Genomic DNA, 26,854 nt, shown 5'->3' on the forward strand with positions numbered 1-26,854 from the left:
CATCCACATGTCCTCCCCTAGGCCCTTCACCATATAGACCTGGCTGCTGCCTCGCCTGCAAGTCTTCAATGATTCCACAACACTTACCAGAAGAATCCAAATGCTTCCCATGGCATGCAAGGTCCTCCATAACATGACCCCTGCTCATCCCTCTGGCCTCCCCACTGGCCTGCTGGGCACCCCGTTACTCACATGGAATGACTTGCAGTTCCCCTAGCTCTCCAGCTCCACCAGCTTTCACCTTTGCTCACCCCGGCCCCTCTGCCTAGAGTGTCTCTGAAGCCCACTGCCCAAGTAGACCTCTTGCCTGTTACAACCCTCTGACCCCCCACCCCCCACAGGGAGCACCCGCTCTGTGTCCTCACCATCCCCTGTGACCCTCGGCTGCTCTTTGCTGCCTTCTGCCAGACGGCAGCCTACTTGCGACCACGTCATTCTCACGAGTGTTCCTAACTGTGGGGATTCTCCATGGCTTCTCCGCCCCAAGAACAGGAGAGGTGACATTCCCCCATCAGTAATAGCATTTGGGCATGAGGGCCAGGGTCACTCTCTAAAGAAGGCTTCTCATAGTTGCAGCTGGTGGTGGGTGAGGGGAGGTTGTATGGCTTGAAAAGTTTCCCCCAACTGGTGATTCTGATACCCCTTCTCCAGGGGCCTATGTTTCCCTGACACAGCTGAGAATATTTCCGGCTCATAGCCTCCGCCCTTGCTGTTCTCTCTGCCTGGGATGCTCTTCCCCAGATATCCACGTGACTCACTTTCTTCTTTCTTTCAGGTCCCAACTGGAATGTCACCTTATCACTGAGAGCTTCTTGGCCCTCACTGCGCCCACTGTCTGTCTTCTTAGCCTGATTTACTTCTCTTTTCAGCTGTTGTAAGAACTTGACACGCTATACATTTGTTAATTCATTTGACCCGTCTTCCTGACCTGAATATAACATCCATGACAACAGGGACTTAGCTCTGTTCACTACTGTGTCAACTGCATCTGGAACAGTGCCTGAAATTGCTGTGATGGAATGAAGGAACCAGGGTCCCAGGGCTCTGCTGCTGGAGGTGCAGGCTGCCAGCAGGTACGGCCGCACACTGTTGCCATCACTCTGAGACGCAGTCAGTGTAGGCATTGTGTAAGCATTTGGAAAATCCTATGGTAATCTGCAGTCACTTCCATGCGTGCAGGTAGACTATAGACCAATCTGGGTTTGTCAAAGTCACATGGCGAGTCCCAGCTGGTGCACGCTGTGAAGGGTTTCCACGCAGTAGTACCATGTATCAGGCCGTGATGGGGGAGAAAGTTAAAATGAGAAACTGCAAGGCGCAGTATCTCACGCCTATAATACCAGCACTTTGGGAGGCCGAGGCGGGCAGATCACAACGTCAGGAGTTCAAGACCAACTTTGCCAATATGGTGAAACCCGTCTCTACTAAAAATACAAAAGAATAAAAAATTTAAAAATCAGCCAGGTGTGGTAGCAGACACCTGTAGTTCCAGCTAATCAGGAGGCTGAGTCAGGAGAATCGCTTGAACCTGGGAGGCGGAGGTTGCAGTAAGTGCCACTGCACTCCAGCCTGGGCGACAGAGCCAGACTCCATCTTAAAAAAAAACAAAACAAAAACAACAACAAAAACCCCTCATAGTAAAAACAACCAACTGTGGCCTCTCCCCACAGATCACCTGAGAAGCTCTGCCCCGGAATGCATCCTTCTGTCTGGCACTCAGCAGGCTCTCAAGCAACGTTTGTTGATCAAATGAACAATGAAAAGTCACAATCTCCGCTCACCTTCAAACCAGGTGAAGCCTTGGGATCTGCATTCCTAAGAGGAGACACTGGGCCTCAGGCTCTGACCCCAGAGCAGGGGAGCAGTGCCTGTCCCTGACCTCTGAGCTCAGGGGAGGACAGTGAGCCCGCCGACTTTAGGAGGTGACAGCTCCCTTACCTCAGCCCCCAACAAGGACCTTTGTCACCAAATATCCCCTTCAAGGGAATTCTCGTCCTTCCCCCATAGACAAGCCTCTAACTGGTGCACCCTGGGGCCACCCTGCTGCACAGCCCTCGTCCTTGCTCCCAGGGACATTGGAGCCAGGCACTCCCAGAATCTTGGGCTGAGAAAAGCAGGGCTGCAATCACACATCCCCTTACCCTCCCACTGCCTCTATGTCTAGGCTGAGTCTGCTATCTCCAAGGGTCAGCCAGTCCTGAATGCTTCTCCTCCCCTGGCCTGCATGGGGTTTTGTGGGAAAATGATGAGAACTGATTAGGCTTTCCTCCAAAAGCATCTGCCCAGCGCCAGTCTCCCTGTCTGGGACCACAGAGGCAGCAGCTTCTGCACCTTCTTCCCCTGTAATCCTACCCCTAGCACTGTGGCCTGGTCAGGACTCCAGGCTCCTGGGCTTTCCATGTCCCACCCCCTGGAGAGTTCTGGGATCTACAGAGCCCACTGAAGGGACTTTACTGGGCTGGCCTGGGGAGGGACTGGCAGAGGTGGCAAGGTGGCTGCAGTGGAAGGGCTCCCTGGGAAGATGCTCTGCTAACACGTGACTGCCTGTCACCTGGACTTGAAAGTCTCCTTCCTTAGGGTCAAGGCAGGGTTACCTGCTCAGGTACAAGTCTCACTGGAGCAGGGAGGCATTGGATTCTTGAACTCCCAACCTCAGGTGATCCGCCCGCCTTGGCCTCCAAAGTGCTTGGATTACAGGCGTGAGCCACCACGCCCGGCAGCATTAGATTCTTATTTGTTGTTAACTCTTTAAGGCACATGTGCTTCAAGGAGGCAAGGTAGATTTGGGGGAGTGGGGGGGAGCCCAGGGGGCTTGCAGGGAGCTTAGGCTAGGGTGGAGGATGGACTTCCTCAAATGTCCCCTCCCTCTTAGGGACCTCACAGGAGTCTCTGTACGCAGGCTGGGCAGGTGTTACTATTACAAGACAGTTTTACAATATTCATGATTGCTTTCCTCCCGGATTCCCCTACTTTCTTGCACCCTTAAGCTGACAGCAAGGCTGGGCCCCCTTGCTTCAGGACGGGTTTGTGGCAGAGTCCCAGGTTTTTGTTTTCCAAAGCCTGAGAATCCCCACAGCACTGGGAGGCCTCAAGGGTAGAGCTCACAGTTTGAAGATGTGGCAGGATCTGGGAGGAGGCCCCGGGGCCCCCAAATCGAGGACCCAGCCTCAATTCCTGCCTTAAGAAGGGTGCAGGGGACCTGTGACCCTGTCGCCTGCGCACTGCCTGAGACCCAGGGCCTGGGCACATCCCCAGGCAGGTGGGATAACGGAAAGCACCAGAATAGCTGCAATTATCCCTCTCCATCCCAGATGGATATTTGCTCAGCATCCACAGAAATTTGGTTCACAGGAAAAAACACATCATCTCTTGCACACCTCAGTTGTGGACGGAGGTTCAGTCCTGCTGTGCTGTTTTTCCTGTTTCGCAGAGGAGGGAAGTGAGGGGGGAATGGAGGTGCCTGCCAAGGGCTAGGAGGCCCTGCCTGCCAGCTGTGACTGAGGCCACAGTGTTTCTGGTAGGCCAGCCTGATGTGCTGGCCTCTATGGCCACACTGCACACTGGGTGTCCAGGGCCCTGGCGTCTCCACGACTACCTCAGCCTCCAGGTTTGGAAGATGACCCGCTGAGGAGTGAGGGAAGTGGCTATGTTTAGCCCAATGAACACTCACCCAAATAGATGGAGCTGGAATGGGTCTCCCTTGCCAGCCTACCTTCTCACAGGGGTCTCATTTTCCTCTTCCATGTCCCCCTTCCCTTCCCTTCCCTGCACAGCACTTCCCTCACCAGAGAAGCAAGCTCCCCCAGATCTGGGCAGGTCAGGCACACCAGGGCTGACTAGACAGAGGGACAATGGGGCTGAGGGTGCCTGGAGGGGTCTGGACGCTCAGGGCGAAGGGGGCTGAGAGAGGAGGGAGGCCAGCACTGTCCTGGGTGATGAGGACGACAGCTCAGCTTCAGTGAGCACCCGCTTACTCGCCAGGCTCTGTTCTGGCCACAGGCATACATTTAATCCTCATCGAAACCTTATAAGGTACTTTTGTTGCTGTTGTTGTTGGCTTTTCAAGTTTTTATTTGTAGACATTTTTGTATTAAAAAGAAAAATAATCATCACAGATTACAAAGGGCTGGGGTAGGAGTGGAGGTATGAATGAACACTTCACCCAGAAGGCAGATTCGCTCAATAGCATTAATGTCATAATACAAGCTCATCCAAGCATATTACAGTCCTTTTTTAAAAACGTCCTTTTAAATGTGACGTTCTAGCACATAGGAAGGATCATGTGCTACTAGTGTAAAATGGAAATTTCTCCGTAAAGCCAGATAAGCTCTCCTCTCCAGTGAGAAATGGGCTATACAAGAAGTTCTTAAAAGTTCTTATCTTCTCTGCCATGAACATGGCTGAAGGGGGAGAGGCTGGGCCCAGGGGAAAATCCAGGGACCCTTCCACACAGGAGGTCCTCTGGGGTTCCATCCAGGAGGGTGTCGATAACCCAGATCACTCTACTCAGGCTTTTGGCAAAAAACAACCCTCACCCTCCTCCTCGCTTCCAGGGCCCTCTGAGCTGTATCTTTTGTAAAATCAATTATCAGGAAAGGGGGAAGAAAGAGCTAGGATGGAACAAAAGTAACACATTTAGCAACTGACATAGGGGCTCATCACCTCTACCCGAGCCGCAGGGGTTCCGGCTGGGGCAGGGCCGGGTGGTCCTTCTCTACTGGTAATGTGTCTGCTCCCTGGTGCAGGAGAGGGCGAGAGAGACCTGAAAGCAGGGCTGAGGCACACAGACCTTCGGATGTCTGATGCCCAGAGGTTGTGCTGGCATGGACCAGCCTTGCGAGCGTGCAGGATGAACGGGACGACCTGCGCAGGCTGCTGCTTGGTGTCTCAGGTCTTGGAGCCCCATGGGAGGATGGTGGGTGTGAGGTGGCCAGACCTGATGGCCCCTGCCATGACAGCTACATCGGTCCTCAATTCAAGTGTCTTCAGAAAGTGGAGATGTAAACTACTCTTTGCAACATTAACTCCTAATAAGTCAAGGAGAAGAAGTAAGAGGAGGAGGAGGAGGAGGAGGAGGAGGAGGAGGAGGAGGAGAAGAAGAAGAGAAGAAAAAGCATCCCCACTCCTCCACCAGCCTACGTTGAGATGAAGTCCTCACCTCTCTGAGGTGAAGCCCCAAAGGGGCTTCCTCTTTCAAGGGTGTGTGTGAAGCACACAGCAGCCCCCTGGCCTGGGAGTAATCTCGAGATGAGAACAGTCTTTCCCCATGCCCCAAGGCTTCCTTGTGCCTCTGAGCCCAGCAGAGAATGAACACTGAGGCTTCTGTGGTGCTGGATACAGCACAGGGCTATGTGACCTGAAGGCAAGAAAGAGGAAGTAAAGGGAGGGAGGAGGGTGTCCGGGAGTCCAGCGCTTGGTGCAGTGTAGGGCACGCTCCAGAGTGGACAGGGAAAGGCCTCGGATCCCAGTGTCACAGCAGAGGCCAGGTGTTCCTCATTGGTTCAAGGCAAATAGGTCACAAGAACTGAGACGGGCTTCCCACATGCAACCACTCTGAGGGCAAAAGCAGGGAAGGGCATGGGGTGAAAGCAACGAGGTGCCCAAGGAAAGGGGCAAGCCCTCATCAGCCTGGAATACGGTCTCCTACTCCCACCCCTTGGGCCCAACAGAGGAACCAGTTTGAAAGGAGGGCCCAACACATTTCCATCAGTCAGCAACAGGACCACAGACCTCCATGCTGCCCAGCTCCCGCTGAGAGGGGACACGCAGCTGTACCCAAACCCAACACGCATCCCAGTCTGTGCGGGGCAGTCCACCATTCTCCCCAGCTTCTGACGACAGCTGTCTAAGGCAGGTACTCTTATCCCCATTTTACAGACAAGGAAACCAAAGCACAGAGGGATTAATTTTTCCAAGATCACATAGCTAAAAAGAGGCAAAGCCACGATATAGACAGACAGTTTGATTCCAGACTCCGTGGTCTCAGCCACCACGCCAGCCAGGGGAGGGAGAGAAACAGCATGCTGGGACCTCTGGATACGTTTGTCAGATCCTGCCCTCAGCCCAGTCTTTACCCCCTGAAGCTTGGGTTCAGGGTAACTTCAGCTGTGAGCTCTTAGTGCTGGGAGGCCAGAGAAGGAAAGGAAGGAACGTTTACTGAGCAACTTCTGCGTGCCAGCTCTGACATGAGGTTGCTGCACACAAGGATGTAACAGTCCCGAGAAGAAAGATATTGTGGACCAGCCTGAACAACATGGTGAAACCTCATCTCTACTAAAAATACAAAAACAATTAGCCAGGTGTGGTGGTGTGTGCCCACAGTCCCAGCTACTCGGGAGGCTGAGACAGGAGAGTTGCTGAACCTGTGACATGGAGGTTACAGTGAGCCGAGGTTGCACCACTACACTCCAGCCTGGGTGACAGAGTGAGACTTGGTCAAAAGAAAGAAAGAAGGAAAGAGGAAGGAAGGAAGGAAGGAAGGAAGGAGGAAGGAAGGAAGGAAGGAAGGAAGGAAGGAAGGAAGGAAGGAAGGAAGGAAGAAAGGAGGAAAGAAAGAAAGAAAGAAGGGAAGGAAGAGAGAATAAATTGTCCTCTGTTCACAGATGAGGTTGAAGTGATGGAGGTTTTGAGTTCAGGAAGCTGCCATCCACAGCCTAGATTGCAGGTGGGGTGGTTTGACTTGAGAGCCCGTCCTTTCACGAGACTCCCCGGGGAGACAGCAGAGCTGGGGCAAAGCGTCAGGCTTTCTTCCAGGGCTTCTGTTGCTCAGCTAATACAGCGTCTGCAGCCCCTGACCCTGGTGTGAAGGGGCATGGACTGCGATGCCGGGAGAAGCTAAGTGCCCTGAAAGGCGAGCTGAGTCTTGTAGCAGGGCTCCCAGGGTCTAAAATCCAGGTTTTCATTCATCTCCACAGACCCTTTTTGAGCACTGTCACTTCTCTGTACGGTGGTCCAGGCTCAAACCACACTGTGCTCTACAGGTCTGGGATCTCTGAAGGGTGAGGCCAGAGCTACGGTCCTTCTGAGGTCCCAGCCTCCTCAGAGGGTGAGTGGAATGGGCTGCTGGCCACAAAAGTTGGCGAGCACATTCCAGACCCTATAAAAAGACAAAGCCCCTGGCTGCCAGAGGCTTAGGATCCAGCCTCTTAGAGGACATTGCAGCAACTTGAACCCCAGGAATGCGACGGCCTGGTGGAGCCGGCTGATGCCTGAGGGGTGGGCAGCGCCCTGCAGCCCAGGAGGGGTCAAATGGGAAGCCATCTTGCTGAGGCGTCCTGCCCTGCCCTCAAGGCCAGCAGGCACCATCTACTTAAAAATCGAAATTATCCAGAACTTGGAAACAAAGCAAAGAGAGAGCTCCATATCTTTGTAATCTCACGTTGGAGCAGGGTCAGGGGTTCTTAGCCTCAGCCCTAATGATATCTTGTTCTGGATACTTCTTTGTTAGTGGGAGGGGCCTGTCCTGTGCATTCCAGGGCTCCTGCCTCTACCCCACCAGATGTTAGCAGCACACATCTCTGCCCCCCACCCCCTCACAATTCCAGTTGTTGACAAATATCCTCTGGGGCAGAACTACTTCTCCTCCCCAATCCCTGGAAAATCACTGACCTAGGAGACAATGTAGCTTTGTTTAACTCTCACTATTCTATCCCCTAGAGATGCCAGTGAATTCTGCCTGATAGGAAGAGCACTCCAGCTGTTACAGTTTTATTGCCCTGTAGGACATTAACCAGCCTGGTATATAACCCAGCAATCCTATCCCATCATTCTTTTTTTTTTTTTCCAGATGGAGTTTCGCTCTGTCACCAGGCTGGAGTGCAGTGGTATGATCTCGGCTCACTGCAACCTCCACCTCCTGGGTTCAAGTGATTCTCCTGCCTTGGCCTCCCAGGTAGCTGGGATTACAGTCTCATGCCACCAAGCCCAGCTAATTTTTTTGTATTTTTAGTAGAGACTCGGTTTCACCGTGTTAGCCAGGATGGTCTCGATCTCCTGACCTTGTGATCTGCCCGCCTCGGCCTCCCAAAGCACTGAGATTACAGGCATGAGGCACCTCGCCCGGCCCCATCCCATCATTCCTTCTCCAGATTCATAACTTCTGCTCCTCTAATTCCATTTAACCCAGCTTCAGATGCCTGCTTGTTCTCTTTTGAGCTGAACTCATCTTTGATATGTGTTTTTTCTGTATTTTACTCACAGTTGTGTTTTCATCTTTTGAACATCATACTTTGACGTAGGATTGGTTTGAGGGTGAAATGAGATAATGTAGCAGAAGCAATCAGTTTCTCATCTCTGCCCAATCATTCGTAAGTCTGATTATTGTTTCTGCTTTTCCACGTTGGTCCCCTCCGCCTGGCCTAGGCTGGAATGGTGACCCTGCCCAACAGAGGACGTAGGCCTGCCCACGGAGCCACGTGCGCCTGTGCCGTGATCTAACCTTTCTGCTCTGTACAGATGAGAAAAATGAAAGTCCCTGCCTCATGGGCATTCAGTGTGATAACACATACAAGGCGCTGGAACAGTGCCTGACAACGGGCAAGTCATCGGCAAATATTGAATGTCGTTGCTGCTGCTGATTGGCTGGAGGACTGGGGAGGGGGACCAAGAAAGCCACTGAGGAAAGTCAGACGCTTCCAGGAGAGAAGACACAGAGGGAAAGAGAAACCAGGCACAGGCCATGGGCGGGGTGCGAGGGATTCTTTACCCAAAATGATCCTTTGGCGTAACTGTTGGGGGTTAGACCCTTTGAATCTAGAGCAACCTCGAGCCTCTGTGGCTACAGGCATTTTGGCTGCTGAGCCCGCTCTGAGGCACTGTGGGGCCCGCATGATCAGAGTGCCTTCTGTTGATAGATAAAGCACGACAACTTAGAAAGTCGTCACTCATCCAGCGACTTCTCTCAAGTATACAATATCATCCCTGTTTTATAAAGGAGGAGACTGAGGGAACAGAAAGGTCACATCACTTGCCTAAGATCACACAGCTAGTACGTGAGTGGGCCTGGTCTCAAAAGCAGGTTGCAGCTTCAGAACCCATTTTTATAACTACCATGCCACAGTGGGTTGATTTCGGAGCCCGTTTCTTCAGCCACTCTGACATCCCACAAGTAGCCAGGACGTCAGCATCCTGAGTCCTCCTCTGGCCACCCCCTGGCCTGCTGCATATTCCCAGGACTCCTTGCTCACTCTGGGCCTCAGTTTCCTTTTCCATTTAGGGAGGATCCTGGGCTTTCCCACTGACACAGGGCAGGCAGAGTCAGAGGGTGCCCCAGCCCCAGGAAACTCGTCCATGTCTATTACCCTCAGGCAACGCTGGCAGAAGGGACATGGGAGACACTCCCAGGGGAGCCCATCCCACAGACAGCAGCCATTTCCCGGCCTTTTGCGGGAAGCCTTTCTTGCCCATATATCCGCGCCCCAGCCAGTCTGGAATGTGCCACAGTGAGGAAACCTCTGTCATAAAATGCTCAGTTCCCTTCAGAGGACACAGGCACCTGTATCTCCACACGTCTAAAGCCGAACTCATCATGTTCCTCCTCCCCACCCCCACCTGCGTCTTGGTAAGTGGCACTGCCATCTGCTCTGTCCCCTTCTGACACCCGTGTCACCCTTGCCCGGCTCCCACACTTGCATCCCCACATCCAGTCCTCACCATGAATTCCACCTGGCAGGTCTCACGGCCACCGGGCAGCCATCTTTACCATCGCCATCTTTACATCGGCCCAGCCCCCCCCGCCCCCCCCCAACGTTTCCTGCTTGGATGACATCCCTGGGCTCCCTGCCCTGTCCCCTACTTCCCATCCCACCCCACATCACCCCAATCCATGCCCCACATGGGGCCTGAGAGACTTTTCTAAATCCCCACCTGACCTCTCCATCTCTTGCCTCCAGCCCTTTGCCCATGTGGCTTCCTCTGCCCAGAGTCCCCTCTCCTGCTTGGCCTCCTACAATGTGCTCCCTCACCGCCAGGCTACATAAGCAGGGACCCAGTACAAGTGAAAATGTGGCCCTTCGTCTTCAAACGGTAGGAAATAAGTGCTGATGAGGGCATTAAATATAAAGCTTTTCCCTGTCTTTCAGCCCCTTTCCCCGCCCACTGGGGCATCTTTTGATTGCTGTTCGGTGTTGTGCGGGGCAAGTGCAGACTGTCACGGGCACCTCCTCCCAATCTCCGCCCCCCACCCTCACCATCCCACCGCCCGACATCCTGTGCCCTGGCCAGAAGTGGAGGTGTGGAGCCAGGCATCTCCCCTTCACTCAGACCCACACCTCAGCCCATAGTGGGCATTTGGCACCCAAGGGTGTTGCAATCTCTGCTTCCTGGGAGACACTAAGTACCCAGAATGGGGATGGGCCTTAGAGGCCCAACCTCACAGGGTCATTTACTGTAGCACTGTCAGCTCAGGGTAGAGACAACCAGAGACATGTCCTTCTCTGAGTCACTGTCCTTTCCTGAGACACGGCCCTTCCCATCCTCCCACTCAGGCCTCTGCCAAGTGGCCCAGGACCCCAGAGATCAAAACATCAAGCTGAGAGCCCCTCCTTAGAGGCAGGAGATGGCAGAAGGCAGGACCTCTTGTAAGCCAAGGCTCTAAGCTTGAGGTGCATGTGCCATTTTCCCAATGGACTTCACTTACAAATCATAAATTCAAAGATAAACTTAATACTTTGACCACAGAGCATTCAAACCCAAATGTGGGGCCCTTCCGAGTACGGGTCCTCTAGGACTGCATAGGTGGCACATGCGTGAGCCATCCCTGTCCTCGACCTTAGGTCTCAGGTTAAACATCCCATCCTCTGAGAAGCCTTTCTGATCCCGAGACTAGCTTAGTTTCTCTGCCAATATGCTACTATAATGTTCCCAAACCTTGAACTTTTCCCATTGCATTTTAACTACTTGTTCAATTGGTCTTATTATATTTCCTTGTTTAACCAATGTAATGAAGCTCTGTGAAGATGGGAACTTTGTCTCTCTGGTTCACAGCGGTATCCCCAGTGTATGCCAGGGATATGATAAGCACTAAAGAAACATTCGTTAAATGAATGAGAAAGTTCATGAATAATGAATGCTTAGGCCTCCCTTCTTGAAAGCTATGGGTTATTCTGGATGACTGGAAAGACCCTAATCCTTCTCCGACATGTACAAAGCAACCAATAGGGTAAGCGAGAGGCAGTACCTCCTGCCCCTTCCTCCTCTGGCTCCTCTTATCTCCCTCTTGCTGGGCTTTGTGGACACCAACGGTGAGGAGGCCTGAGCTCGAAGCTGGCTGCGGGAGCTTGGGTATCACCAGCTTCCTATGGACTTCACAATGAAGGGGTCACGTTAGGAGGCCTCACTGAACATTCATTTCCCATAGAGCTCTGACATGCCAGGTGACATTTGCTGCTTTGGAAACATTTCTGATTAGGCTTCCCTCTTCCAGGGAACTCATAATCCTGTCTCTACGAACTCTAGGCCTGACCCAAGGTTTTGCAACTCCAGCCCACAAACTAAAGAAAAACACATGCAGGACCACATGGACCAGTTAAGACAGCCATTTTGTTTCAAGATGGAAGATGACACAACCACTAAGATGTAATTTTTTTTTTTTTTTTTGAGACAGGGTCTCGCTTTGTTGCTCAGGCAGGAGTGCAGTGGCGTGATCTCGGCTCACTGCAGCCTCGACCTCCTGGGCTCATGCAATCCTCCCACTCCAGCCTCCCGAGTAGATGGGATTACAGGTATGTGCCACCAGGTCCCGCTAATTTAGATGGGAGTCTCTTTACGTTGCCCAAGCTGGTCTCCAACTCCTGGGCTCAAGCGATCCTCACATCTCAGCCTCCCAAATTGCTGGGATTACAGGTGTGGGTCACTGCATCCAGCAATGGTGTAATTTAATATCCTCCAAGGTGGGGCAGAGTTTGTTGCAAAAGTAGTCAATGTCGTAAGGAACTGAGGCCCAAAAATATGAAATCTTGAAGGGTGGGGTAGACTCAGAGCCCTCCCTGCACTCAGGGACGTAGAAACCAAGTCCATGGTGTAGAATGCCCAGACTCTTAAGAAATGCATTCCGCTGGGCGCAGTGGCTTACACCTATAATCCCAGCACTTTGGGAGGCCAAGGCAGGTGGATTATGAGGTCAGGAGTTCCAGACCAGCCTGGCCAACATAGTGAAACCCCTTCTCTAATACAGCTACAAAAAATTAGCTGAGCATGGTGGGGCGCCTGTAATCCCAGCTACTTGGGAGGCTGAGGCAGGGAAATTGTTTGAACCCGAGAGGCGGAGGGTGCAGTGAGCCAAGATCGCCCTATTGTACTCCAGCCTAGGGGACAGTGCAAGACTGTCTCAAAAAAAAAAAAAAAAAAAAAAAAAAACAACAAAAAAAAAAAAAAAAAAAAAAAAAAAGAAACGTCTTCCTGGCTGGCAAAGGTGGCACCGATCCTGCCAACATTTAATCCCACTCTCCTCCCACACTTGGGAGCTCAGACTGTTTTCCCCTCATAGCAAGAATGCATTAGAATCCCAGCTTCCCATCAACTCAAGATAGATTCCCATGGAAACCAGCATAAAGAAAATACAGAGATGTATCAGGCCCTAGACACATGCTAATATGCTTCCTCCCGCAAAGCCCCTGCAGTTTCAGTGCAGGAAAAAGCCCTGTTGAAAACATGGTTCCATTGTCCTGTCCCCTAGGGAGCCTGAGGCCATTGTTTCTAAGAGGGCTTCCCCTAGAAGTCTTTCTGCCAACACCCACCACTTTGGCAACACAGCCTGTACAATAGCAGGTTCTCGACAGGTGCGGTGGCTCACCCCTGTAATCGCAGCACTTGGGGAGGCTGAGGCAGGCAGATCACCTGAAGCCAGGAGTTCGAGACTAGCCTGGCCAACATGGTGAAATCCCATCTCTACTAAAAACACGAAAATCAGCCGGGCTTGGTGGTCGTCACCTCTAATCCCAGCTACTTGGGAGGCTGAGGCAGGAGAATCCCTTGAACCTGGGAGGCGGAGGTTGCAGTGAGCAGAGATCACACCACTGCACTCCAGCCTGGTCAACAGAGTGAGACTCTGTCTCAAAAAGAAAAAAGCAGATTCTCAAGTCAGAGGGACCAAGCTGGAGGCCCTACCTTGAGACTTAGATGTGGGGCGGCCCTGGGCAATATACCTAAACTCTCTCGACATCAGCCTCCTTGTCTTTTAAATGGGTCTAATAATGTGACTTACCCCACAGGAGTAGTTGTGCGGATTAAATAATACAATAATGTAAAATATTTATTACAACTCCAAGCATTTAATAAGCACTTACTAAACACTAACCATTTTTACTATTAATTGGCTATTGGGTAAGTAAGTCCCTGAAGCTCTCTAGGTCTCAGTTTTCTTATCCATAAAACAGAATGAGGTGGGAAGGAGGTAGGACAACCTAATTTTTTAATGTTCCTTCCTGCCCTGGCATTTTATGGTTCCAGGCACGTGTTGCTAATGAAGGGTAAAGACAAAATAGTATTATAAAACTCCAAAAGATGTTTTGCTTCAGATTCCTGGATAAAACTCTCCCATGAAGGCAAATTCAATGGACACAAGTTTCTTCTGAATTACATCTAGACAAGGGAAATTAGCATTCAACCTCTGTGGCTCACTAGCTGACCTTGCAAAGCCTCAGTTTCCACATCTGTCAAATGGAGCCACTTTATGAGGTGGTTGTGAGGATAAATGAGTTTACTCTCATAAGGTGTTAGCACAGTGGCTGGGACCAGTTAGTGCGTGCTCAGCGCTGGCTGACAGTATCGCAGAATCAGGAATAAGCAGATTGATCCTTGAAAACTGTTGAGCCACTCAGCCAGCCCTGCAGTGGCTGTGGACCCGGGGCCTGCTTCCTCAGGAAGGTCAACCACAGCACCATCCCCCAGAACAGAGTCCACCCAGGAGGCCTCCCCGAGCCTAGGGCTGCCGGCCTGCAGGAAGGGGGATAGAATGCCAATCTTACCAGGCCGAGGTTCAGAGAGTTGTTGTCATCTTCGGGCATGGGCAGGTACACGGCCAGGGCCACACAGTTGGCAAAGATGGTGAGCAAGATGATCATCTCGAAGGGCCTGGAGCCAGGGTTAAGGAGAGCCCTTGAGTGAGGCCTGGGACTTATAGGGTTAAGGGGAAGAGGGAGCTGAGGATCAGTCTGGACTGTGACTCTGACGCCAGGCTGGTGGACAGGCTCTTTCTTGGACACTCGTCCACGCTGCTCCTTCCCTCAGCCCCTGGCAGGGTACAGCGAGGACCAGGTTCCCGCCTTGACATCTGGCTCCCTCTCCTCAGGAACGAGCCACTTCCACGTAGATGCCTTGGAATGACAAAGGTCTGGTACCTGGGGGTCTTCACACCACCCCACTCTCAGTGCCTGCCCACGCCCTTCTGCTCCCAAGGAGCTGTGGCTTTCTCAGATTCTGGCCAATCTGCAGGGGTTCACCCAGAGAAATGGCACGGGAGGGTAAGGGTTGATGTAGGGTAAGGTTAAGAACTCACCGAGCAGGACTGGGAACGAGGGATGGGGAGATGAAAGCTGAATTTCCGGAGCCACGTGCCCCTTCTGGTGTGCTCACACCCTTCACACCTCACCCCTCCCAGGCACACCTACCCCGCCACAGCCATTTCCAGAGGACATCCCAGGCCCATGGCTTTCTTAACTTTCTGACCCATTAGATGACAAGTGTGAAAAGAACTAGATGAAGCAAGGGAGGAAGCGAGGGGGTTGTCAGGGGGCGAATGGAGAGGCATATTATGTAGATGAGCTTGACAGAAAAACCCCATTCTCTTCCCAGCAACCTCCAATGTCTGAGAAGAGAGGAGGGCCACGGGGGGCTATGGGAGGGGAAGGCTCAGAGGAGCAGAGGGTGGAGAGGGAGAGCCCACAGGGGAAAGCCGATTGCAGAGAGGCAGGAAGGAGGGCCCAGGAGGGTTTGCTGCGGGCAATCCACCGACCTGGCTGAGAGCAGGTGAGGGCAGCGGGGCTGACCCTGACCCCAGACTATCTCCACTTGCCCCACGTTTCCCTTGTCCTTCCCGTTATCCCTCATTCTCTGTCCTTCTGGGGAGCAGCTGGTGGGCGCCCAGCCTTCCAGAACTCCTCAGAGATATTTCAGATATGCCGACCCTCGCTCCCAGCGCCCACTTGACACAGGCCTCTCCCTCTCTCTGCCACTCCTTCCTCCCTTCCCCAAATAACCCAGATAGTTTCATCATTCTTCCTCCCAGAGCAGAGGAAAACACAGCATGGGACTTGAAGTCCCTGTCCCCAGGGTAGCCTGTCTGCGCTAGAACAGCCAGGCTTGCTTGGCCTGCACCTTGGAGCCACTCAGGGCAGGCGTCTCGCGGACGCTTCTCCCTTTGGCTCTGTCCTCAGCTGGGACGCGCCCCCAGAGGAAGCCTTCCCTCAACTCACCTCCCCACTGTCACCTCCCATCCAACCCAATCAAGGGAGAGTTATCTCAAAGAGGTCATCGTGTCTTTTTTGGGTCCCTATCCTATTCCAAAATAAGGCTGGTGCTTCAAAAACCTAGTGGCACCTCGTGGTAATGTGGATTTGGGCACGCCTGGGAGCAGTCCCCATGAAACCAGCCCCACTCATAGGTGGTCAGTAGGTGTCTCTGGTTGTCACACAGGACTTGGGAGGCCCACGAAGGCCCAGGAAGCCCCACCAAGTCCTCCCACCAAGTCCTCCTCCTTCTCTTTCTTCCTCTTCTTCCTCCGTCTCCTCCTCCTTTTCCTCTTCCTCCTCCTCTCCTGCTAAGCCGAGGGCTCCTTCCCAGGCTCCTCACTCCATTCTGTGGGTTCACCCCATATCTAAGTTCTGGGTCTCCCTGGCCCTCCTGTAGAAAGTTTGTGCTCTGTGACGGCCCCACATCCCTCCCCCATGACACACACTCCCCCATGGCCCGGACCCCGAAGGATACTTCCATTCCACGATGCTGATGCAGGCCTTCCTCAGGGGGTTCTGCAGGGTCAGGCAGAACAAGGCCCGGGGTGGCCTTGGCAGAATCTCAGGAGCTGGCTTCTTGGGCTGTTTCTTTCTCAGGCCTTCATCCTGGGGTGAGGACGGCTCCATGGCTCCCCTGGTAACCTGGCTTTCTCCTGCTCCCTCACCCCAGTGCCTTCTCTTCCCTGTGTCCCCAATGCCCCCGCCTTGGGGACTGGGCTGGCTGAGGCTGTCGGCTCAGCCTGCCCTGCTGAGCCAGCCGGGGGTGGGGGGGGGGGCGGGGGCAGGAATGGGGGCAGGAGGATTACTCTCCTTGCTCCCAGCAAGTAAAATTAGCTTCCACTCGGCTCCCTGCTGCCGGGCCTGAGCTCCCAAGGCCAGGCAGCTGTCATTCCATCCAGCCCAGCCAGTGACTTCCCAATCTGTCCCCTGAGGAGGGTGGGGGGTGGGGGGAAGAACCTACACACAGGCCTGGGAGGGGACAGCGACAGTGGGACAGGGAGACAGGATGGAAGGTTTCAAGCCTGGGGCCACAGAGGTAAGGAAGGGGCAGCCTTCTCTATGAAACCTCCAACTGCAGAGTGGCCCCCTCATGCCAGAATTAGGTTTCCCCCTCCTCAGCCCCATGACATTGTCTGGAGAAGGCGCTGGGCAGCCTAAGTCAGGACAGCTCCACAGCACCCCCCGTCCCCCGACACACACACACATAGCCATCTCAGTATCTGCACCATCAGCCAAGACTCCCCAAGCATACCCTCACCCGACCCCCAAGCAATCCCATGTCAGGGAAACAGTAAACGCCTCCCCAGCGGGCTGGGAGGCTCCCAGGACAGCCCCAAGTGTGCACACCTGACATAGCACCTGCATCACTGTGGGAACCTGCTGTGCATCTTTCTTCCCCACTTCCTCCCACCCCTACAGGTGTAAAGCTTGTGTGCTTCATCTCTGGGACTCTGGCCCCTCCTCTGGAGAGTTCCCCACATATACCACACTCCCTGTGTTCACTGAGGCCAGGCATGGTGGCTCATGCTTGTAATCCCAACACTTTGGGAAGCCAAGGTGGGCAGATAGCTTGAGCTCAGGAGTTCGAGACCAGCCAGGGCAACATGATGAAACTCTGTCTCTACAAAAATTCCACAAATTAGCAGGGTGCGGTGGTGTGTGCTGTAGTCCCAGCTACTAGGGAGGCCAAGGTGGGATGATCAGTTGAGTCGAGGAGGTTGAGGCTGCAGTGAGCCAAGACTGGGCTGCTGCACTCCGGCGTGGGTGACAGAGTGAGACAAAAAGTTCATTGAGGCCAGGTGAGGTGGCTCATGTCTGTAATTCCAGCACTTTGGGAAGCAACGGTGGGCAGATCACTTGAGGTCAGGAGTACGAGACCAGCATGGCCAACATGGTGAAACCTGGACTCTCTAAAAATAAAAAATTTAGTGGGCATAGCGGTGTGCGCCTATAATCCCAGCTACTCTGGAGGGTGAGGCAGGAGAATCGCTTGAGCCCAGGAGGTGAAGGTTGCAGTGAGGAAGGATCACATCACTGCACTCCAGCCTGGGAGACAGCAAAACCCTGTGGCAAAAAAAAAAAAAAAAAAAAAAAAAAAAAAAAAAAAATTCATTGAATCTCTGAGCTAACAGCGCACCCCACATACCCTCCCAGCAAGTACTCTGGACTGGGTTCGGGAATGAGAAAGGGGCACCAGGAAGGGTAAGGGTAGACAGTGATCTAGGAATGAGAAAATTCAACAATCATTTTATTTAGCTCTTTGGTGCCAACACAGTGCCAATGTACCCATATGCACACCCCCTCCCCCAAGGCTTACAGTCTGAGGAAAAAACACACAGTCCCCACCCAGCCTGGGACGAAACTAGACGACCTCATTGCGGGGGCGGGCAGGGAGTGATCGCCCCCCCACCAGGGAAGCCAGAGAACGCCACCAGGGCACACAGGTCGCCTCTGCTAAGTCTGTGGGTTCCCTTTGGGCTGAGCGCCGGCAGCAGTCTGGTCTCCCATCCCCTCCTCTGGGTTCCTTTCTCAAGGGCCAAAAGCGCTCCCGAAGTTGTTTGTATTTGAGGCCATCTGGTGGAGAGCAGGGCGTATAACCGAGGGATCAAAGCCGGGCTCGCCTCCCGCGGACTTGCAGAGACTGGGCTGCGCCTGGGGCGAGGAAGGACGGACCGGAGCCACCTGAGGCCGAGCGGGAGCCAGACCCAGGGATGACCGTCCTGGGGTGCCCCCCTGCACCCCGGAGGGAACGCAGCGCGCCCCTCGCAGTCCCAGGCCCTGCCCCTCGCTGCACCGCGGAGCTCCCCACGTCTCCATCGCGTCCCTCGCACCCCTTGCCCGCACTTCTTCCCCAAGCTGGTGGAGGAGGGAGGGTGTCGCAGACGCGGGAGCGCAGCGGGCCTCCTGCAGTCACCGGCTTGCGGCGCATCTCGGGGGACACAGCAGCCCCCCGCTGCTCCCGAGAGTGGGACGGGGCGGGCGGATCAACCCCCAAGCCGCGGGCGGCCACAGGCCCCTCAGTGGCAGGATTCCTCCGACTCCAAGAAAGGCGACGGGGAGAAGCAGGAGGGCTCGGATGACTCCGGCACCAGGGAGGAGGGCGCCCGGGCCTCGCCGTCGCCGGGGCGGTCGGGCCGGGGGGCGGCGGGCGGCACGGGGCAGGGCCCGGTGCCCGGGAGGCCGCGGGCGGCGGGGGGCGGCGCGCCGTCGGGGGCCGCGCTCAGCAGCTCCTGCAGGTACTTGATGTAGCGGATGGCGGCGCGCAGCGTCTCCACCTTGCTGAGCCGCTTCTCGGCCAGGGCGCCGGGGAGGTGGCCGCGGAGGCGCGCATAGCCCTCGTTGACGCACTTGACGCGCTGCCGCTCGCGCTCGTTGCGCTTCTGGATGAAGGCGGGCTCGAAGGGGTAATCGTAGACCCCGAAGGCGCCGGGGAAGGGCACGTAGGGGAACACCCCCGCGTAGGCGTCGTAGTAGGGCGGCTCGGCGGGCCCCGGGTACAGCAGGAAGGGCACGTTGCCCAGGGGCTCGGCGCGGGGCAGGGGCGCCTGCCGGGGAGGGGGCACGACGCCCAGCTGCATGCAGCCGGGGGAGCCCAGGGGCCTCCGGTCCACCAGCGCCCGGCAGAAGTTATTGTTCATGGTGCCGCGTGGAGCTGGACCCGGAGCGAGGCCCCCAGCGAATGGCCCCTGCTTGGGGTCTGCACGGTCTCCACCACTGGGGCGAGTCACATCGCTGGCAGCAGCTCGGGGGTGCCAGGACTTGCTAGGGCCTCTTCTCGCCCTTTAGGGTGGCTTCCGAGAACTCCCTAAAACGAGCCATCGCCCTGTGTGGCCCCTCCCAGGGGGTCGGTGCCCGCCTTCTCAGATCCAGCCCATGGCGCCGCGGAACTCTGAGGGCCGTCACCCCGCTCCACAGCACCCATGGGCACCGCCACAGACCCGTGCGCCCTGCCTCTTCCTGCCGTCCAACATGGGCACCTCCGGCCTAAACCCCAGGTTCCATGCCCCCTCCGCCACCCCAGCGCCTGGTTCTTGGTCCTCACGGCCTCGGGATCCCTGGGCTGTCAGGGGTGCTCACGCTGATGGCTGCTGTTAGGAGGGCACCAGCTCGGCGGAGGGAGTCCGAGGAACATTCTACGGAAGAGGAGAGGAGAGTGAACATATCAGTGAGGAAAGGCCTGTACTATGGGCTTCTTTGTATCATCCTCACCCACAAACGGGACTGTAAGCCTCAGGAGGAGAGACAGTTGGCTGCTGAAGGTGCACATATCTGGCTTAAAATCTTGTGCCCACCCCTTTCATAGTCGGGTGACCACTGTGAGTGGTGGTTCCCATAACGGAAGGACAAGGGAAACATCCTCGACAGGATATTAATAAGATATGAGAATCAGATGTGAAGAAATATATGCAAAACACCTCCTAAAGGGCATAGCTTATACAAATGCCCAATTTTGTCATGTCCCTCAAGAGTGGGGATTAAGTCTCATCACTGATCCCTTCCAGGGCTTTACATCTAGGAGGTCTGAGACCGTCTATTGAATTAGCAGCAGCAGCCATCAGCCAACAAGGGAAGCCATGTCTTCATGGAAAGGAATGCCCATTTGATTACAAGGTAGGTGTTGTTGGGCCGTTCAAAGCCCTCTGCCTGGCATAGACAGTCATCAAAGCCATCTTGCCCCTTTCCAGATGGTCTGGGAGACACCGTCTGACCCCACCCTGGGTTTCTCCATGGCACCTAAAGGAGTCGTCTGTTCTTTCACCTGCATGCCCCAAGCCTAGCTCGCCCCTGTCAAGTAAGGGATGCTCCACAAATCTGTGTGGAATAACTGAGAGAGGATTAGGCAGAGAGCTGGGCTTGTCAGGTTGGGACTGATTACACGTGGCCTTTCACAGGCTTTAGGAAGCTACTATTTCAGAAATGCTTGGTCTGTGTTGAGTTTAGGTGCCACCAAGCTTCCTTGCATGTGGTTATCAGATCCAAGTGAGGTGCCATTTTGTCTAGGAAGCCTCTCTGATCCCACTCCCCCGTCTCGTGTGTGTCTGCAGTGTCCCATAAGTGCCATGTTAGCACTTATTGAACTATCATTTTTCTCTTCTTCATAAAAAAAGCTCAGGACTCAGCAAGTGAATGAGTGATGGGCAGTGTGACAACTTGGCCACTGGGGACAGCCTCCCCAAGAGACAGAAAGGGCTGGCTCTCTCCCTGACAGGCGGCAAAGTCAGATTCCTGAGAATGTTTCTTTCTGCACTCTCTCACCTCCGTCCTTTTTGCAAGCCCTGAATCTGTTTCCAGCTGGCTTTGCCCTCCACGCTAAATGAGGACCAAGAAAAATCAACAATGATTCTAAGCATCACGGACTTAGATATGCTCTCAAGAGTGAAACCAGGCTGGGCCCAGTGGCTCACGCCTATAATCCCAGCACTTTGGGAGGCTGAGGTGGGTGGATCACTTGAGGGCAGAAGTTCGAGACCAGCCTGGCCAGCATGGTTGAAACCCCGTCTTTACTAAAAATACAAAATCTAGCTGGGTGGGCTGGTGGGCACCTGTAATCCCAGCTACTTGGGAGGCTGAGACAGGAGAATCGCCTGAACACGGGAGGTGGAGGTAGCAGTGAGCCAAGATCATGCTACTGCACTTCAGCTCAGATGACAGCAAAACTACACACACACACACACACACACACACACACACACACACACGTGTGAAACCAAATGTCTGAGAATTCAGGACAAATTCACATATCCCTCCCCTTCTCAGTGGCCTTCAAAGGCTCCCCGTTGCTTTCAAGAAAAGGTTCTAGAAAATGTCTCCCAAACAGACCCTCAGATCTATCAAGCCAGTCTTCTCTGGATCTCTTTGCTCTCCTGATCTCACACTTGGCTTACGCTGGCTCTGGTCCGGGGGGTCCTCTCTACACCTCTCTGCTTTACCCAGAGTCTGGCCATCCTCGATTCCAGCTCCTGTCCATCCTGACTGCCCGAGCTCTCCAGCTTCCAACATGGGGTGTTCATTCTAAGGTGGCACATTCTTTTTGAGGTTGTGCATTCTAAGTCTTCAACCAGAATGTAAGCAGCTGGAAGGAAGGGGCTAGGGCTTTTATTTCTCAGGTAATGCCTATCAGTCCTTCCTCAGTGCTAGGCACATAATGGGAGCTCAAAATGATTTTCCAGCAGTGCTCCTTTATTATACTGAGTTGGGATCCAGATTGCACTCTCCCATATGATTCCTGTCTATTCATATTGGATTTATTTTTTTTTTTTTTGAGATAGAGTCTCGCTCTGTCACCAGGCTGGAGTGTAGTGACGTGATCTTGGCTCACAGCATCCTCCTCCTCCCAGGTTCAAGGGATTCTCCTGCCTCAGCCTCCTGAGTAGTTGGGACAACAGGCTCGCACCACCACGCCCAGCTAATTTTTGTATTTTTAGTAGAGATGGGGTTTTACCATGTTGGCCAAGATGGTCTTGATCTCTTGACCTGGTGGTCTGCCTGCCTCAGCCTCCCAAAGTGCTGGGACCACAGGCGTGAGCCACCGCACCCGAGCTTGACTTAATTATTTAAATTTAATTTGATAGAGGTCAGAAGTTTATGACAATTTTAACAAATACAACTATCTGTTCGTGTTGATTCAATGTTTATAACTTATTTATTTTCCTCATATACTATTTATATTTTTTCATATAACAATTCAGAAAGGTGATTCAGACAAGAAATCTCACAGCTGGACCATGCATTTCTTAAGCCAATTCTGTCTTTATTGTTAGAAAAGAACGGACAGACCAGGTGCAGTGGCTCACGCCTGTAAACCCAGCACTTTGTGAGGCCAAGGAGGGAGAATCACTTGAGCCCCGAAGTTTGAGACCAGCCTAGGCAACATGGCAAAACCTTGTCTTTACAAAAAATTTTAAAAAATTAGCGGGGTGCAGTGGCACGTGTCTGTGGTCTTAGCTACTCAGGCAGAGGCCGAGGTGGGAGGATGGCTTGAGCCCAGGAGGCAAATGTTGCAGTGAGCCAAGACTGCACCACTGCACTCCGGCCTGGGTGACAGAGTGAGACCCTGTCTCAAAAAAAAAAAAAAAAAAAAAGAAAAAGAAAAATTAGAATGTATAGGCTGGGCGCAGTGGCTCATGCTTATAATCCCAGCACTTTGGGAGGCCGAAGCAGGTGGATCATTTGAGGTCAGGAGTTTGAGACCAGCCTGGCCAACATGGTGAAACCCCGTCTCTGCTAAACATACAAAAATTAGCCAGGAGTGGTGACATGTGCCTATAATCCCAGCTACTGGGGAGGCTGATGCACAGAATCGCTTGAACCCAGGAGGCAGTGGTTGCAGTGAGCTGAGATCATGCCACTGCACTCCAGCCTGGGTGACAGAGCAAGACTCCATCTCAAAAAAAAAAACAAACAAACAAACAAAAAAAACCTTACAATCTACCTGCCAGGTAGCATAGGTGAGTACACACCTGCAAGAGAACTGTGTTCTGCTTCCATTACTGAGTACAGAAGCCGAGGGGCACCGTGTAGCGCATGACCATTAAGCAGCATGATTTTCATTCAGTAAATGTGTGCGGAGGGCCCTGCTTACCCTGGGACTGCCCTAGGAACTAGGATAGAACAGTAAACAGGCATCGTCGTGAAATAATAATAATGGTGATGATAATCATAGCTACACTTATTATGCATCATGTGCAAGACACTGTGTTAAGAGCCTGACATGAATCATCTCCTTGAATTCTCACGCCGTCCTTGAGAGGTAGGTGCTAATATTATCTACTTTTACTGGTGAGAGACTTGAGGCCCATGAAGGTTAAGTCACTTTTTAAGGCCCCACGGTTAGGAATTCGTGAACTAATAAAGGCTAATCTACCCCCTCAGTTTCCTACCTCTCCCTATTAGTGGCTTCTCATCTGATCAAAGGATGGGAGAGCTTTACGTTGACCTAACAAAAGGATCTTAGTAAATTATAATTCCTGCTGGAAAGGAATTATAAATATAATTCCTGGAGGGGATGTCCCACTGAAGATTCAAATTATGATGCTGTTATTTAGCTTTGTTCTGATAAGAGAAGTACTGCAGTTCACCCTGGTCATCTTTTGGGAGGATAGCATCCCCTTGAAGATGTGCTTGGAGGGTGGCCCATGGGTTTCTGCTGCTGGAAAGATGAGGACTGGAGTATTGTCAGACGGATTCTAGCAGCAGAAGCCCCCTTGCCTGAGCTTAGAAAACCTGAGCAGAGGCCCCAGGAGCATCTGTCATTAGCAGGGAGCCTACTCATCCGCTGAGTTCATGGGACTGGGCAGAACCAGCTGTCAATGGCGCCACCGTGTGGTGATGAGAAGCAATGGCAGCTGCCCATGGGTGAAATTCCCATGCCGACCCCAAGGGTGTCATCACTTCCTGTGACAGCTCCTTTTGGGGACTGTGGGTCCCTAGGTCTTCTGGAAAATTCAGGGTAAGGGAAGACCCCTTAGGAAAACCTACTGAGTTTTCTGTCAACATCTACTAATGTTCTCCCTGTGTTTGTGAAGCAATTCATATCACCTAAGCTTTCACTATGTACCAATACATAAAATATGTATTAATACAATTAGATGTACTTTGTTTGAATAAAAAATAGCACATTGCATCAGCATTAGGCAACTTACTATAAAAATGTGGCTCCGAAACAGTGGAAGAGCTTTCCCTCCACTCTTAGCCCCCATGGCTAGCTGAATGAACCCATTGATTGCCCTGAGTAGGCACAGACGATTAGTTGCATGCAACGCTGTCTGCCTTTTTAAGGGGCCCTGGTTCCTCGCTGGGACAGGAGCCACTCCTCGCCCCCAGCAACCCATTCATCACCAGCTGTACTCTACTTTGCCCTGGGAAACAGCCGAGCAGATGTGCTTGGCAAGAAATGACTGCTGTGTCCCCCAAGAGCTTTCTTCGTGATGCAAAAGCTACACTGAGCTCTTACGTCTGTAGTCTGTGCTCAGTTGTACCATGCACAGTTATTGTGCAAATAACTTTCTAACCCTCAAATCTGACTTGCACCAGAGAGGGTCTCCCGGGCCTCCTTTGCAAGGCCTGGCTGCTTCTAGCTGTGCAGCATTAGTGTTTACCCAGCAGTATTAGCCCCTTGCTGTCCCTATTGCCAGAGGGTCTCACTGTCCACACCCCCGGGATGGCCCATTGTCATAACTTACTGTCAATGGTTTCATACTCATCCCCTGCCCAACTCTCCCAGGCCTCTCCCTGGTGCCCAACCTTCTCCAGGGCCCTGTCTCCCCACTCTCCTCAGCCTTATACTCTGCGTGAGCGACAGGCAGCCTGAGGGCCCTCTCCCCAGGGTCCTTCCTGTCACTGCCCCCTACCCAGGCTGTAAACTGTGAGCTCAAGAACTCTGGTCTCATCCTCCTTTGAGACACACAGTAGAAACTCAGTAAGTGTTTGTTGATTGACACTGGTGGGAAGTCCTGGGGAGACAAAGGCCGGGGTGAACTTTGCAGAAGCAGACAACATGATACTGCCTTTCCAGCTTTTCTCATTGTCTTTGCTGGGACTGGAACCAGGGCTGGGTCTGAGGTCAGAAAGTGGCTGAACATGTCTCTTTCCACAGGGAACCCGTGGCTCTGGAGGAGGTACTGGGGAACGGGATTCCATAGTCGTCTTCTCCTGCCACTCAGAGATTTCCGAGAGTTGACCGGTCCATAATGTTGCTTTTGGGAAGCAGCAGGGAGACTGCTTCCATAGCCTCCCCTCTACCCACCACTGCCAAAAGCTGGGAAGATTTGTAAGGAAGCCAAGGACTCAGAAAGCCAGAATTCATTCATTAGCTTTGTGGCATCCTCACTCAGCCCCCTGCCTCCAGGCAAGGTGGTTGCTTAAACCTTTCCCCTGAGGGCTCCATAAGTTGAGAAATGCAGCTCCCCACATGCCCCTCTGCCCCTCCTGGGATACCCACATTAGCATTAGCCCTTGGAGGGCACATTAGTGTCAGAGGCCCTGGGAAGCCCTTTGAGTAAAGAATCCTGTTTGTGCTTAACCCCTAAATTCCCAATTGGATCACAGAACACTTAAAAATAAATTGTCTTAAGCCTACTAACATCAAATAGAACACCCTTCAGGAAATTCTGCCTTTAAATATCCAGGATAAATATATTTCAAAAAACAAACAGGGGCCGGGAGTGGTGGCTCACCCCTGAAAGTAATCCCAGCACTTCCAGAGGCCGAGGTGGGAGATCACTTGAGCCCAGAAATTTGTGACGAGCTTGGGAAACTTGTGTTTCTAGTCTTAAGTCTTACTCACCCCTATATTTCCCTTTAGGAACTCAGTTTTGTAAATGGGTTTCAAATAGGGTTCTCTTTTAATTTTGGAGACCAATAATGAGCAGTGTCAATTTATTTTGCATTCATTAAGAAGGCCATCTTTTTATCACTGACTTGAAAAAAGTCTCTCATTAAATATCATGTTCATCTTTCATTAGGTTCTGCATACTTTAGGGGAGACCCTATCTCTACTAAAAATAAAAACAATTAACTGGACTTGGTGATGCACGCCTGTAGTCCCAGCTACTCTGGAGGCTGAGGTGGGAGTTCAGCCCAGGAGCTGGAGGCTGCAGTGAGCTGCACCACTGCACCTGGCTGAGTGACAGACCCAGACCCTATCTCAAAAAAACAAAAAAAAACAACTCAAAACAACAAGAAACCAAAGAGGAATCTTACAATCTCCCTTTCTGTCACATAAGCGGTAAATATTTCTAGGATAACCTCACCACCCCTGCTGTCAACACAGTGAACACTCCAGACCCCATATTCAACACAAACAATGCTTTCAGAATCTTGATGGATATAGTTTCAACGTTGATGGCAGAAGGGTCAGCCAGGCCCTGTGCCCATGAGCACACATGGCACCTTGCTGGGTTAGAAAATGATGCGTCATGCTCTGGGTGGCTGTCGAGCTGGGCAGGTGGGATTCCAGCCCTACTTGCCCCTTAACCTGCCCTGAATGAGGCAGTACCATCCGTGGGCCCCAGAGCCTCCCACTGCCCTCCATGCCATCCTCCCTGCCCCCGGTTTGGAAACCTCTGTTGCTCCCCAGCCACCTGTCTGCATCCAGTTTCATGAAGAAAAAAGCTCAGAGAGCTTTGACATGGGCTGAGCAAGCTGGGTCCTCAAAGCGGCGTCACTTTGCTGAGAGTCTTAAAGAAGGGAAACAGGGTGGAGAGGGAAGGGCTAGCGTGGATTAGGTGCCCTCTGATGCCTGGTGCTTTGCGGCATGCTCTGCCTTCCCCATCTCATGTCATCCTCACACCTGCGAGGAGCTCTTACTGCTCCTGTTTACAGAACAGAAGGGAAAACATGCTCAGGGTCACACCGCTGGTCAAATTCACCAGGGTCTCATTGGGTTGATGTATGAGGACTTTCTTGGC

At 52.9% G+C, this 26,854-nt stretch overlaps 2 protein-coding genes and 1 long non-coding RNA gene across 4 annotated transcripts in view; 1 reads left to right on the forward strand and 2 right to left on the reverse strand.

Annotated features, from left to right (window-relative positions):
* Positions 1 to 16,306, reverse strand: part of CACNA1S (calcium voltage-gated channel subunit alpha1 S) — a 77,078-nt gene extending 60,772 nt beyond the window's left edge. The window contains exons 1-2 of one of the 2 annotated variants that reach the window (XM_017499408.2): positions 15,922 to 16,306; positions 13,965 to 14,070 (exon numbers count right to left, since the gene is read on the reverse strand). In XM_017499408.2, coding sequence (XP_017354897.1) covers positions 13,965 to 14,070; positions 15,922 to 16,073 — 258 coding nt within the window. In that variant the 5' untranslated portion in view covers positions 16,074 to 16,306. The remainder of the gene's footprint in view (positions 1 to 13,964; positions 14,071 to 15,921) is intronic. The other variant, XM_017499409.2, reaches the window with a different exon arrangement.
* A 1,361-nt stretch (positions 16,307 to 17,667) lies between these two features.
* Positions 17,668 to 19,422, reverse strand: ASCL5 (achaete-scute family bHLH transcription factor 5). Its single transcript, XM_017499411.2, has one exon. It carries the CDS (start codon positions 19,082 to 19,084, stop codon positions 18,464 to 18,466), a length of 621 nt encoding a protein of 206 aa, XP_017354900.1. The 5' UTR covers positions 19,085 to 19,422; the 3' UTR covers positions 17,668 to 18,463.
* On the forward strand, positions 17,684 to 21,449 carry LOC119467055. The gene is made up of 3 exons (XR_005195583.1): positions 17,684 to 18,255; positions 19,949 to 20,057; positions 21,381 to 21,449. It is a non-coding gene; the product is annotated as an uncharacterized LOC119467055 (long non-coding RNA).
* Positions 21,450 to 26,854: the final 5,405 nt, after the last annotated feature.

Source organism: Cebus imitator, unplaced genomic scaffold (assembly GCF_001604975.1).
Source record: "Cebus imitator isolate Cc_AM_T3 unplaced genomic scaffold, Cebus_imitator-1.0 Scaffold257, whole genome shotgun sequence".
NCBI lineage: Eukaryota > Metazoa > Chordata > Mammalia > Primates > Cebidae > Cebus > Cebus imitator.

What these genes read in the sequence shown, in the direction of transcription:
- ASCL5 (XM_017499411.2), bottom strand. Translation starts at nt 19,084, where the DNA reads ATGAACAATAACTTCTGCCGGGCGCTGGTGGACCGGAGGCCCCTGGGC.